The sequence below is a fragment of the Pseudorca crassidens genome, chromosome 13 (assembly GCF_039906515.1).
Source record: "Pseudorca crassidens isolate mPseCra1 chromosome 13, mPseCra1.hap1, whole genome shotgun sequence".
Classification (NCBI taxonomy): domain Eukaryota; kingdom Metazoa; phylum Chordata; class Mammalia; order Artiodactyla; family Delphinidae; genus Pseudorca; species Pseudorca crassidens.
The window spans coordinates 66891092-66904646 of NC_090308.1; the positions used below are offsets into that span (position 1 = coordinate 66891092).

General features: G+C 41.1%; 1 protein-coding gene and 1 long non-coding RNA gene across 2 annotated transcripts in view; both read right to left on the bottom strand.

The window, feature by feature from the left end:
* LOC137204748 (uncharacterized) overlaps window positions 1-11855 on the bottom strand; it is a 54449-nt gene extending 42594 nt beyond the window's left edge. Inside the window, exon 1 of the long non-coding RNA XR_010933813.1 lies at window positions 11810-11855. This is a non-coding gene — a long non-coding RNA (uncharacterized lncRNA). The remainder of the gene's footprint in view (window positions 1-11809) is intronic.
* Window positions 7948-11840, bottom strand: PNRC1 (proline rich nuclear receptor coactivator 1). The gene is made up of 2 exons (XM_067702593.1): window positions 11152-11840; window positions 7948-9037 (listed from the first exon to the last, which is right to left on the bottom strand). The coding sequence occupies exons 1-2, from the start codon at window positions 11695-11697 to the stop codon at window positions 8594-8596; spliced, it is 990 nt and encodes a 329-aa protein (XP_067558694.1). The 5' UTR covers window positions 11698-11840; the 3' UTR covers window positions 7948-8593.
* Window positions 11856-13555: the final 1700 nt, after the last annotated feature.

Below are 13555 nucleotides of genomic sequence, written 5' to 3' on the forward strand. Positions count from 1 at the left end.
GGCGCCAACCAAGTGTTAAGAGTTGCACCCTGCTTTGCCCTTCTACCTCCTGGTCACTCAGTGCTCACCAGCCCTTCGGCCATCCCCTTTCTTCTTTGGGAATCTCAGACAGACACACTTCCTTACGCTACTTGAAGTTCAAGTTATTCCATGTTAGATAATTCTTCAACTTTCCCCTCAAACGATGGGCAGTTATTATAAATGCCCTTCAGAATCTTTATAGTCTCCACCTACCTCTTTATCCTCTCCTAATTAAAGTTTCTTCAAGCTTTAACATTTATTTCAACATTAACATTAAATGTCAACTGTCACATTTCCCAAATAAGACAATGCTTAAATACAGTATCCTTTCTCTAATCTTTCAGTTCTTGTTTACAATGGCTTTGGTATTTCAGTCATTGACTAGAATTGTTCCATTATTTTAGAAGTGTTATAACCAACTAACCAGCCTAGTTGAAAGAGCAAAGAAAAAACATTTAGGATATTCAAAGTTTACATCAAAAGATTGACTTATTTGTGCTTAATGTTACATGTAAGTGAGCTTTTGGAATTATTGGCAAATACTCAACTTCTGTGTAATGTTGGAGTGAACTAGTAAAGCAGCGTTAACTTTCCCGAATTCTGTTAACATTTTGTTGTAAAATTCTTTAATAAGAAAGTAATCTTAAAATGAACACCCATATACCCACTACGTAGATTCTACAGTTAAAAGTTATGCTTGTTTTATCACATATATTTCCATCAATCTTCTCCTCAATTATTTTGAATTTAACATATAGTAAATTTTTGAAAATTGGAATATTCATAAGTGGGCTATTCCAATAAAAGAGTGATCAAAAATCTTGGTTGAATATCTTTTGTAAACATAATTCTATTTTCTTAGTTTTGAAATTCAGGGTCTGGCTTCAAACATCAGATGATTTACAGTAACCTAAGAAACACATGGTTAAGGAGACTGGACTGAATGCACAGTGACTAGGACCCTTGGAAGGCTGATGGAAAAGGGTAATCCAATCTTTGATGTTAATCCTTTTGTTTTAAAATTTGAGAGCCCTTAGTGTCTGATCAGTTGAAAAGAGTAAGGGCAATTTCAACGTTGGAAGGGACAGTTGAGAGCCCTTATTATAGCAAGAAGATCCCCCAAACTGTAGATCTCTCTAAGGGTTTGGTAGGAAGAACCAAAGCCCTCTGATTCCATGTTGCCAAATAGAGTGAAATAATAAAGATCTTCCTTTTTAAAGATCTTAACTGTTAGAAGGCAGTTTTGAGTTCAGTTAAATCAAACATTTCCATGTTGGAAATAAAAGTCATCAAAATGTCTTCTACTTGCCATCCCCTCTTCAAGATTCTAGACTCTTAAGAACACATTTGTAATTCTGTTTTGACAACTAATCAGGTTAATCTCTAATCTTAGAACAATGGAACTATCTGTAATAATTTAGGAGTAGCTATATATATATGACCAGTTTTGGAGGAGTCTGATTAGTATCTATTATCTTTACAATCATATATAAAATACCACATTTTCCTGCCACTTTATGTAGTAGACTGGGAAAAATTACTTAACTTTCCTGGATCCTTTCTTACACATGCATAAAAGTTATCGTATGAATGACTAGAGAAATGAAGTTTTCAACGTTATTGCTTAAGAATGTCATTTTGTCTTTTAAGCTATTATACATTCAAGATATATGATCTCTCCTAATTAAATAGAGCTTGAATAGAACCTGTAGCCTCCTTTGACAAATGTGCATCTGATTTTCCATGATTATCCATGTAGACTGCTTTCTGCCAATTCTCCCGTTTTTCCCCTTCCTACCATTACTTAATTCAGAGACCGTAATTAATGCCACATCATCTATGATAAACTATTCCTCTAACAGAGGGAACTTTAAATTTGTGTCACCAGTTCTACACTAAGGAAACATTACTCTAAACTCTGCTTTAGAAAATGAATTCTGAGATCTTGACAGTGAACCCACAGTAAATGTAACACCTTCTATAAGTCTTAAATTGTAATTCACAAGTTTAAGTTTGGCAAATACAATTCCTGGGTGTTAGGAATATTACTCATACATTTTAGCATATTTAACTTAGAACTCCAAGAGAATTGCAAAGGATATGAAAAGTAACTTAATCCGAAAACTGTCAGATTAATTCAAGACAATCTAATCCAAGAGATATAAAGAAAAAGGGTTTAGTTCAACCATAAAATAGATCATCCCTATTCTTAGAACTTTATCCACCCCACAGCTTCAGAGAATCCTATCTAAAATTTTCAAGAAAGTTTCTTTCAAAGGTTAATTTTTATGAGCTTTTATAAATAGCACTGTATAAAATGTACTCTCAAATTTCCTTTCAGATACAAAAACAAGTAGCTCCTGAACTACACGATTTGTGCCTACAACAATCCTGCTTCCTACACCATCTCATCTCAGCACAGACACACTCTTTCCCATTTGGAGACTTGTATTTGGCAGTCTTTGAAAGATTTATGGATAGCTCAGGGCTGAAAGAGCAGGCTTGTGATTTTTAAGTGTTTTCATTCTGCAATGTCCTTCAAAGTTTTAAGTATATAGAGGAAGATAATGAGACTCTCAGCCTTTCATACCCAAGTATAAGTACATATGTTTGATTCCCTCAACGTGAAGCAGGTATCAACTGCATAGAGTGCATGGGATTTGGGGGCCTTCCATTCTCTAAATAAAGGATAATTATTCAGCAGTATGATGGGATGGTCATTAGAAGGGGGGAGATTTACAAAAAGATATAGAATGTTAAAAGATCAGTTTCACCCAGCATCAAAACTTGGACTGAGGGAAGGAAACTTTGTTCCTCTTCAGCAGCTGGGCCCCTGCTGTCTGAATCCAGAACTTAACATTAGAACCGTCCACTAACATAGACTTTTACAGGTCAGTAATAACTAACCACCATTTAACACTTTCAGAGGAAATACTTTCAGTTCAGCAACTAATTTACTATCATAGATGAAGTTGAGAGTCCACAGGAGGCAGAAAAGATGAGGTCAAGAGTACTGGTAAAGGTGTTAAACCCAGTGAGGGAAAAAAGAATATAGGAAGACAAAATATTTCAGTTCCATATTCATGTTGTAATTAGTGCTTCTGTGCACTATTACCAAAGCTGTACCTCTCAGCCTGACCTATCTTCTACTTGCTGTGTGTTTCCACGTGGATATCCTACATGCATCTCGAAGTTCAACATGCAAATCAAAATTACCTTCCTCTATAATTTCAACCCCCTCCAGAGTTCCCTAATTGCTGGTTTTAAATTCCTGATTGCTCAATTTAAAAATTCTTTTCTTACCCTTCATTCAGTTGCTGAATTCTGAATTCTACCTCCAAAGTATCTCCCAAGTAAGGCCATGCCCCTGTATACCCTCTGATAATATCCTTTAAGGCTCTTTTTTAAACCACTGAAATATCAAGTGGCTTTCATGTCTCAAGCTTTCCCTTTCCAAACTGTTCTCTGTATTTTCACCAGTTTTCTTTTTGAAGCAGAAATCTCATTACCTTGCTCATAAGCCTTTGGTGACTCTGCCATGCTTATAGAATAAAGTTGAAACTCTTCAGCATGACATTCAAAGCCCTTCATGTTACTACCCCAATACACCATTCAAGACAGTGAATCTTCCTTCCCTGCACTTCTCTTAAGCTACTGGGTATTCCACATCTTTTCATAACACTGCTAAAACTTTTATCTCTGACAATATATTCAACTCTTCTTTGCATGGCAGATACAACTGAATATTTTAAGGCCCCACTCAATGCTACTTCTAATAGATGTCCCGATTCCCAACTAGACAATCCCTACTCACCAGCATTAGTCACCACCTGCTGCAAGAGACAATGACTTGACTTTTGTTTTTACCTCCTCTAAAAACGTTTCTTGTAGGGTAAGCTTGTATTTCAGTTATGGCCATCATTTCTTCCTCACCCACCTACGCTGCTTTTAGCTCTGCCAATTATCCTTGTACAGCTGACCCCTGAACAACTCAGGGGTTGGGTGTGCACCAACCCCTTGCGGTTGAAAATATGCATATAAATTATAGTCTGACCTCTATGTCCCTGATTCCTCCATATCCAAGGTTCCACATCCTCGGATTCAACCAACTGTGGATCATGTAGTAGTGTAGTATTTACTATTTTTAAAAAATCTGTGTGTAAGCGGACCTGCTCAGTTTGAACCTGTGTTGTTCAAGGGTCAACCATCTCCTGAACATACTTCACACTTAATCCCCCGCCACACTAAATTGTAGACATGCTACTCAAAAATGACACGAAAGAACATATTTCAAACAAGGAGGGGAGGGGTGGTTGAGGCAGTTTTATCCAAGACAGGGACTCTATATTAGTTTCATTGTTAGGATTTTTATAATATGCAGAAATGTGTTATCAAACATGTGCATAAATGAGCCGTTTGCTGGAGTCATAAGACTGATTTGGGAGATGTCAGAACTCACCTAGGCCAACCCATTAGTAATGTTTACAACACGTTATTTAAAAAAGCTAAAATTGGGCTTCCCTGGTGGCGCAGTGGTTAAGAATCCGCCTGCCAATGCAGGGGACACGGGTTTGAGCCCTGGTCCGGGAAGATCCCACATGCCACGGAGCAACTAAGCCCGTGCCCCACAACTATGGAGCCTGCGCTCTAAAGCCTGTGAGTCACAACTACTGAGCCCGCATGCCACAACTACTGAAGCCCACGTGCCTAGAGCTCGTGCTCCGCAACAAGAGAAGCCACTGCAATGAGAAGCCCATGCACCGCAACGAAGAGTAGCCTCCACTCACAACTAGAGAAAGCCCGCGTGCAGCAACGAAGACCCAACACAGCAAAAAAATAAAAATAAATTTATTTTTTTAAAAAAAGGTAAAATTGGTGACTACCAACTGGGGAATTTTGAACTATGGCCTTAACTCCTAAAATGAGATTTCCCATCTATTTGTAAGGAAGATACTTGCATTTACGTGAGCCGGAATGAAGACTCATACAAAATGCCAGTATCAAATAAAAGTTCCTTTGCATCCTCAAACCCTTTCCCTTCTTTTCTATAACTGATTGCTTAATATCCCCACTCAAAATTTAGCTGCCTTTCTTTATACTACCTCTTGAAGTCCTTAAATCACAAAACCAGTCTCCCACACACAAACACATGCCCTGCGTTTTTTGGTAATCTCAAACCATTTAATAATTATGGTTCTCTCCCCAAGCACCGTTTCTGGAAGAAACCAGGAATAGGGCAGAGGTCGGTGGCTTTGAGCTAAGACAGCCCTAACCTTCCCCAGACATCGAAATGCTTTTACTTGAGGACATGCTGGGAGGTGAGGGACAAGGCCTTGGAGGAGTCTAGCTTATCCACCACCCCCACAGCTCCTCATAATCCTAACTTCTTTGGCTTGGGCGGGTGCCCACCATGCCCTCCTTCCCAGGTCCATCCTGGGCCCTAGTGCTGAGGGGCAGAAGCATGCGCCTGGGGCCTGGGGCCTGGGTTTTGTTCCTTCGCAACACCGAAAGTTGAGTCAGGGCTTTTAAAGAAGACAGATAAAGACAAAAGCAAATACTGTGGGAGTTTTGAGCTAGTTTAAAATCATGTACTACGCAAAAGAAATGCAAATGGTTTTCCCCAAGTGTAGCATGACTGGATCCCATTCAAGTCCCACATTCATACTAGCTTTGTATTAAAATCTGTGAAGGAAAGGGGTAATTACATAGTACTGCCTAAAAACCTAAATGCTTGTCCTGATAAAATGTAGATTACTTGCCTAACACATTCTAGTCTTTAAATTTATAAACCACCCTAAAATTTGTATTTTAACTTACAAACCACCTTTAAGTTTGAAAAGAATGGCTCCTGTCAATCTGTTAATATTGTAATTTGGTCTTTTATTGCCTTCTTTTCCCTTTATCTTCCTAACAAGGACACTAATTACTTAGCACCAAGATTAATGCAAATAAAAGCAGCTTTCTATAGTCTCACTACGTCAGTGGTATGAGCTGAATAAACTCAGTATCAAATTGTACAAATTCACCTAAAAGCAACTTCAGTACAAAATACTAAACCACATACTGGTATCTGTTTTATAGGGAAGTGCCACTGCATGGAACAATTTTTTCCGCTCACATACTACAGTTACAAACCTTTTACCCCTTTGCAATGGTAATTTTTTAATCAGACCATTAGTTAAAGTTTAGGCCTGGAGCTGGTAACTGCAAACACCAAGTGTGCTCTATACACCCACAAAACACAAATTACAGGAGCATTGTAGGAGATGTTTCAAGACACTCCAATAGGAGAAGAATAATGGCTGAATAATTGGGCTGCAGTATGATCTGAATTCCTATGTTGAAACCCAACCCCCGAGGTAACATACAGGAGGTAGAGACTTGGGGAAGTGATTAGGACATGAGAGCAGGAACCCTCATGAATGGGATTTGTGCCCTTATAAAAGGAGCCCCAGAAAGCTCCCTCACCCCTTCTGCCAAGTGCATACACAGCAAAAGGACACCATCTATGAACGTTTAAAACTGGGATCTCACTAGACACCAAATCCACTGATGCCTTGATCTTGGACTTCCCAGCCTACAGAACTGAGAAAGAAATTTGTTTATAAGCTACTTAGTGTCTAGTATTTTGTTATAGCAGCCCAGAGGGACTAAGACATGCTGCTAAATGTTTTACTTTAACACCAAAACTATTCAACTTTTAAATTTAACACCTTCTCACTAAATATATCTGTAGTCTATTTCACCCACTCTTCAAACTATAAAATCTGTTACTTTATAATACAACCTATTTCCTTACATCATCCTTTAAAAAATTTAACCATCCTCTTTACCAGTGTGTTAACACTTCTCTTAGCTAAAAAAAAGTCTTATCTTCTATAAGGTCGAAAGTGCACTTGTATCTTAAGTTTCTCTAAGTGCTTTTTTAAAATCCATCTACATATACCTATATGTAAATGAAGTTAACTTTCTCTAAATTCATTTAAGAACAAAGCATGTTACAGTCAATGCCAAGAAAAATGGTTGGTTGGGGTGTTGACAAGCTGTATAGTGACCACATCTATTAGAAATTCTCTGATTTTGAGGTGGCTATAACAAGTCATCATGCCATCCTGGCATTGCTTATTAAGTCAATAGTGATTCTAAGTTAAGGTTAGGTAAGTGTCCTCCCTTCTTGTGTGAACCAAAATGATACAAGAAGTTGAGACTTAAGGTCCATTTATTTCTTCCTCAGGATGGTGGCACCTTTCTCATCTATACTACCTTATAGGATCACATATAGCCTCTGAACACCTTTACTTTTTCACATGTCTAAATACTGACCAATTACTCATTACCAATTACTTTTTCCTTTGTATCATTTGGCATAAACTTTGGCCTTGTATAACATAATGAAAAACTATATGCGGAAAATTGTGTTCTAGAATTTCTTACTGGAATAGACTTTATAGATACACTACTGAGTAGAAGTTTGAATTTTAAAGTAAAAATACATATGCTGCCATAACTTAAAGCAAGCCTGAGATTCCAAAGTCTCCACCTAATATTTTAACATCAATTATATTTGCTTTGATTCAAGTATCCCATTCAGTATCAGTATAAATTTTGCAAATCAAACAAGTGCCGTTTTCTTTCATTGTAAATATGTGGTAAGTCAAATGGTGTTTTATGAAACAGCTCAAAAAATAAACGCATATTCTAAGCTATAAGCTAATCAGCTTTACTTTTGCCCACAACCATTTCCATTCATGAGATGGGGAATTCCTCCCCTTAGAGGTAGTAGTGTTAAATTATTGGACTCTCCAGCTTTCAGAGGGAGGATGTACAATTAGTATAGACATTTAGCCAGTAAAATGGAAAGTTAAAATCCATCTCCTAGTTACACATTCAAACATGAAAAAACAATCACACACAAAGAGTCAAGACTAGTTGAAAAGGGGGGGGCCAAATTATTATTATTTTAAAATTTGATTACAACCGATTTTGTTGGCATTAAAATTTTAAATTTGAATGGATATAAACCAAAACCCAGAAATTAAGTTTGGTAAAAATGGGAATAGGAGTTTTCCGGTAATTACAGATTAGAAGGCAGAAATCAATTTAGAGAAACATAGACAAACCCCATGTTTACAATGATTGTGCCACAGATTTAAACTTCAGTAGTGCATTAGTAAACTGTTCACATTGAGATCTTCACCTTGAGATTCGACAGCTGTTTCTTGAAAAAAATCTCAGTACCTTGTGCAAATAAATCGGTCTTTCAGGTGCCTTAGCACACTTAAAATTTCTCCATTGTATATATACAAAACACCTACCATTTGGGCAGGGCAAAATACATACTTTCATAACAAAACTATAATGTACCTCTCAAGTATGAACAATATACACATAATACATGGTATACAGTATTTACAAAATATAAAATATAATACAAGCTGTTTGTAATTTTTTAAACTCATCTTTTGCCCTTGTAAATTGCAACAAGGTAATTTTCCATTTCTGTACCACTGCTTTTCAAGAGTCCAGGGATTTTGGAAAAGCTATGTTTTACATACATACTGAAATCTGAGATCTAAGTTTGAACTTTTAGGAGAGTTTTTAAGTGTACTGCCATCAACTCCCTATTTTGGTTGGAATTTTCAATGGTGCTTCCCATCCAGTGACTAGGAGGCTTTGGAAGAACACTAGGAGAAGGTGGGTCACTAAACTTTGCCCCAGCATAATTCTCCTTTTGGCTCACTTCAGTTAGAAATGATGATTTCTTCAAATGCTTATTTTTAATATTCTCAGTATTTTTAAAAGGCTTTTTTTCCTGCTTCTGAATTATATCAGATGAAACAGAATTCTGCCAAAAGTTATTTTCATTTCTTTTTGCAGAGGTGATCTTGGTTAGTGGTAAGTTATATTTGCTTTTCTGTCTGTTTATCTTTGGTTGTTCACACAAGTGTATACCATGAACAAGCTGGCCGTGGGGAATGGCAATTTTCTCCGATTTTCCCATCTTTGATTTTAAAACCTACAAAGACAAGGAACATAAAAGTGAATACAGTCTCATGATAAAAATCAGTCATGAACCTCACCATATATCTAACATATTTTCTTTTAAAAAGTTCCCGTGGACTTTAGTTCACTGTCTTGATTAAATGCTTGCTGCACTTATCCCTGGAAGTCCAAATATGCACACATCTAATTTTATCACTAAAAATAGTTAGTAATCACTGTTACCAATGCTGATTCTAAAATGTCAAAGAACCCAAGGTAACCAAGTCCACCTTTCTATAAAGAGTAATGAGCTATATTCCAAACATGTATGACAACCTCTTCCTAACTAACAAAGGTCAGCGTTTTTACAGCAGGGTATTTCCAAGAGAAATTTTCAAATGCTTTGGTTGATTAGAAAGAAAAACTATGTTAATAGATACACTATTTACCTTTTAAGACAGGTTCTTTAAAAATTATGTCAGAATAGAAATTTGATTAGGAGATTGATTTTAAGTGAGAAAGTGTTTTGATAATGGTTACTAAGTACACACATTAAAAATTATCCCCCCAGCTTGTGAAAACAAAATTTCAGAAATTTAAATACTAAAATACTTACCACTTTCTATCATCTCGTCCAGTTACACATATAATACATAGAAGAAAATGCTTTCTGCCTGCCCCCTACTTTCTGTTGTAAAAACTACTTCAAGAACTTTACTGCCTAAATTCCAGTCACTTTCCTAACTCAAGTGATCCTTACAGGAAGCCATGATAATGGAAAGACAGGGTAATCTATTCGATCACTGCCCTTTCAACACTTGTAATACGGTAGGTAAGCCAGGACACAAATAGAAAGCCGGAGCACAAGGTAACATAATCCATGTCAAAAAGGGTAACTGACAACAGAGCTCCCGGTTTCAATACCGTTCTAGAAAATAAAGGAATCTTACTAGGAAACAAGTACAAAAACTCGCTTTTACAGTAATTAATATTACAGAAGAGCCGTGGAACTGAAAAGAACGTATACAAAATTTAAGTAATCACGGTGGACAAATTTAAGTTTTTGCAAGGGCACAGCTAGATGAGCTGCAAATCTCTCAAACCAATATTCTTTCAACAAATGTCAGTAACTTATTTTCATTATTATTATGAAGGTTTTTGAAATTCAAGTCAAAATGTTTTTATTTTGATACAAAGGTTACTTTAAGTAATATAGCCACTTAATACCGTTTAAGTTTTAATCAATTTTATCCTAGTCCAATAGCAACTGGGCAGCATATCGTCAATTCAATTGGGAACTCTTCTTTCGGAAACTTCATCATTCTGGACACAAGCAATAAAACTACCTTCCGCTAAGAAAGCCTGGCACAGTACACCGTGGGGATGCGTAGTAAATTCCGTTCATCTGATAGACTAGCCCAGAGAACTTATCGCTTCAAAGAGGCAACAGCTCTGCCGTCGCTCCTACCGACTTTCGAAGTTGAAAAGCACAGCTAAGTAGGTCGGCCCCGCGAGGAGCAGCGCCCCAGGTGGCCCGGCGCCCCACACCGCGCACCTCACAACTCAGCAAAAAGCCAACCGGAAGCGGGCGGCTGCCGCCCCGTGACAAACCCCACACCGGGTACCGAGAGACTGTACGCGCGTCCCGACGAGTCTTGGCGCTGCCAACGGTCGGAAAGCCGCCAGCGGGCCCGCGCCCTCGCGCTCCCAACCCCCGCCCAGCTCGCCTCCTTCATGGGCGCCGAAGCGCTCCGCACGTAGCGCGCGCTGACGTCAGCCTCCCGCGGGTCTCTTCCTTCTCCCGCCCCCACCCCCACCCCCCACCCCGCGCCCAGAACGCCGAAACCCCCTGGAACGTCGCCAGCCTTCTAAATCCGGACTGTTGCTGGGGCGCAGCCGCTCCTCTCATTGGCCGGCTCCCCGGAGCCAATCAGCAGCGCCAGCGCTGGCCTCCCCTCCCCCCCCACAAGCAAGAACAGAGCGGGCGTCACGGAAACTTCCCTCCCGAGTAAACAACCGTCCCTCAACCCTCAACCCGGCCCCTCCCTTCCCGACCCCAGAGCGCAGGGCCCCAAACCTCGCGTCCGGGCTGTGGCCGACTAGCGGCCAGTACGCCAGTGGTACCCCCGTCCCACTCGCGGCCCTTACCTCTCTATTGAACGAGGGTTGGCCGGGCGCCGCGGGCGGCAGCGAGCCAGGGAAAGGGCTCGTTTCCTCAGTTCGAGCTGCGGTCGCAGGAGCCGGGGCCCAGGCGGCGGCCTGGGCCTGGTCCGGGACTTGCTGTGCTCCGCCGTGGCCCGTCGCGGGGCTCCGCCCGCCCTCCAGGCTCGGCCGGTGCTGCTGGTACTGGTGGAAGCGGCTGGGAAGCTGCCCCGACGGGCTGGCCCGCACCTTCTTCTTTCGCCGCTTCTTTGGTGCTGCCCGAGGGGTGCCCCCCGCCGTGGCGAGGCTGCAGTTGGGCAGAGGTGCCGGGGCGCGAGGATGAGGGGTCAGACAGGGACCATCTTCCCCTAAGAAGTGAGGAAGGAAGAGAGTGGGGGGCAACCCCCGTGGGTCCGGGATCCGGGGCAAAGGCGGCGGAGCAGTGGTAACCATCGGGAGGGCCCCGAAGTAACCGCGGGCGGAAAAACCCATGGGCGCAAGGCGGCCGCCCAGAACAAGCGGCTCCCGCTGTGGGACAGAAACGACGGTCATAGCACTACGAGGAAAAGTGGCTCAGCAAGAGTAGAAGGAGGAGATAAGGCCAGAAATCACAGGGCGGCGGCGGCGGCGGCTGCTGCTAACAGAGCCCGAGAAAAGAACATACCATGGGTCGGGCGGTGGCGGCGCAGCAACAAATAGCCTGAGCCTCCGCTCCGAGTGTTGTTATCGGAAGCTCCGCCCTATCCCGCCCACCTCTCTGAGAAAGCCCAATCAGAATGCGACAGGGAGGCCACGCCTCTCCTGCTCCGCCTCCACCGCCTTGAAGAGGCACACACAAACAACCCGCTTGCTGCAGCCCGGCACAAAGAGCGCGCACTGCGCAGGCGCTGTTATCGGGCTATTTCGGGAAGAGTCAGTCCCGCGAACAATGAAGTTCAGTTTCAGTTCCACCTGCCCCACCCCCTACCCACTCTTCTTCCTCACCCCCGCACCTCATCCTGAAGGCGGTGGTCTGATGGCTAGATCTAGGCTGAATCTTGGGGATGGGGATGGGGGCGGGAACCAGGAAGAAAGAATCGGGAAGCATCAAGGCCACTGACACCTACTCCCTCGGCCACTGACCTTGGGGAAGTACTTATTTCAAGCCCAACATAATAGCATTATTATTGTTTTTTTTTAATTTTAAGATTTCAGAGTGCGCGGTAGGGGTTACATTCGTCGCAGTCGGAAAGAAAACCAGTCCACATTTAAATTACATTTGATGAAATGTTGCTTACTTTTTTTTCATTAACTCGGGTGAGAAACGCTGGTCATTAGCTATGCTAATCGGAGTAAAAATTAAGGGAGTGACTTACTGAAATTGGCCTCTTAACGTATAAAAAGTTGTCCATAAATCCGTAATTGCACATTGGAAATGTTACTGATTTCATACTGTGGGACTTTGGGATCACGAAACAGTGCCTGATACCGAGAAGAAAGCAAAGGAGGCTTGCGTCTCAAAGGGAGAAACTGAAACAGCTCTGCAACATACAGTGTATTTTGCTAGGTCTGTGTTGATAGAAATTCCTCATCTCCCCGCACTGCGCTCACACACAGAAAGAATTGTGGCTATTTTTCAAGCACATATGTGCCACGAACTGTTCTTTACATGAATTATCTCATTTGAACCTCGGAACAACTCTAAGGAATCGGTACTATATTTTATCCCCAGTTTACAGGAGAGAAAACAGGCTTAGGCAAAAAGTACTTGTCAAATGTCATACAGTAAGCTAGTAGCAGAATTTGAACTCCAGGTCTGGTAAGACTGAAATTTTAACACCATCCGTACTACCTGCCACACTAGATTATAGGTTTTTAGAACACCACAATAAACTTCTTTGTATCCTACCAGCCTTTAACCAATATTCTTCAGCTTTGTGGTGCTTGATAAGTGTTTTGTGATAACAGAGTTGGACAGAGGCAATATCCAGAATAATGCTTCCCAATAACTTTATATAAACTGTTAATACTACCTTCCATCATTATTGATTGCTGGACTTTATCATTTTTGCTGGATTTTACTCATTTTTGTGTTTCCAACACTTAATACATAGTAAGTGCTCATGATCATTGGATGAATGGGAATCATATACTTCCAACCCTGTAAAAGCTCCTCAGGCTGTAATTGAAATTATCAGGTCTGTAAGTTGGGTTTAAGATCCATCTGAAGAGAATAGCCTGGCAAGAGTTGGTGGATGGACTTCCCTGGTGGTGCAGTAGTTAAGAATCCGCCTGCCAATGCAGGGGACACAAGTTCAAGCCCTGGTCTGGGAAGATCCCACATGCCTTGGAGCAACTAAGCCCGTGCGCTACAACTACTGAGCCTGAGCTCTAGAGCCTGAGAGCCACAACTACTGAGCCTGCGTGCCAC

Coding starts and splice junctions, on each gene's coding strand:
- PNRC1 (XM_067702593.1), bottom strand. CDS start 11,697: ATGACCGTCGTTTCTGTCCCACAGCGGGAGCCGCTTGTTCTGGGCGGC. Junction 9,038..11,151: donor AACCCTCGTTCAATAGAGAG/GTAAGGGCCGCG, acceptor TTGTCTTTGTAG/GTTTTAAAATCAAAGATGGG.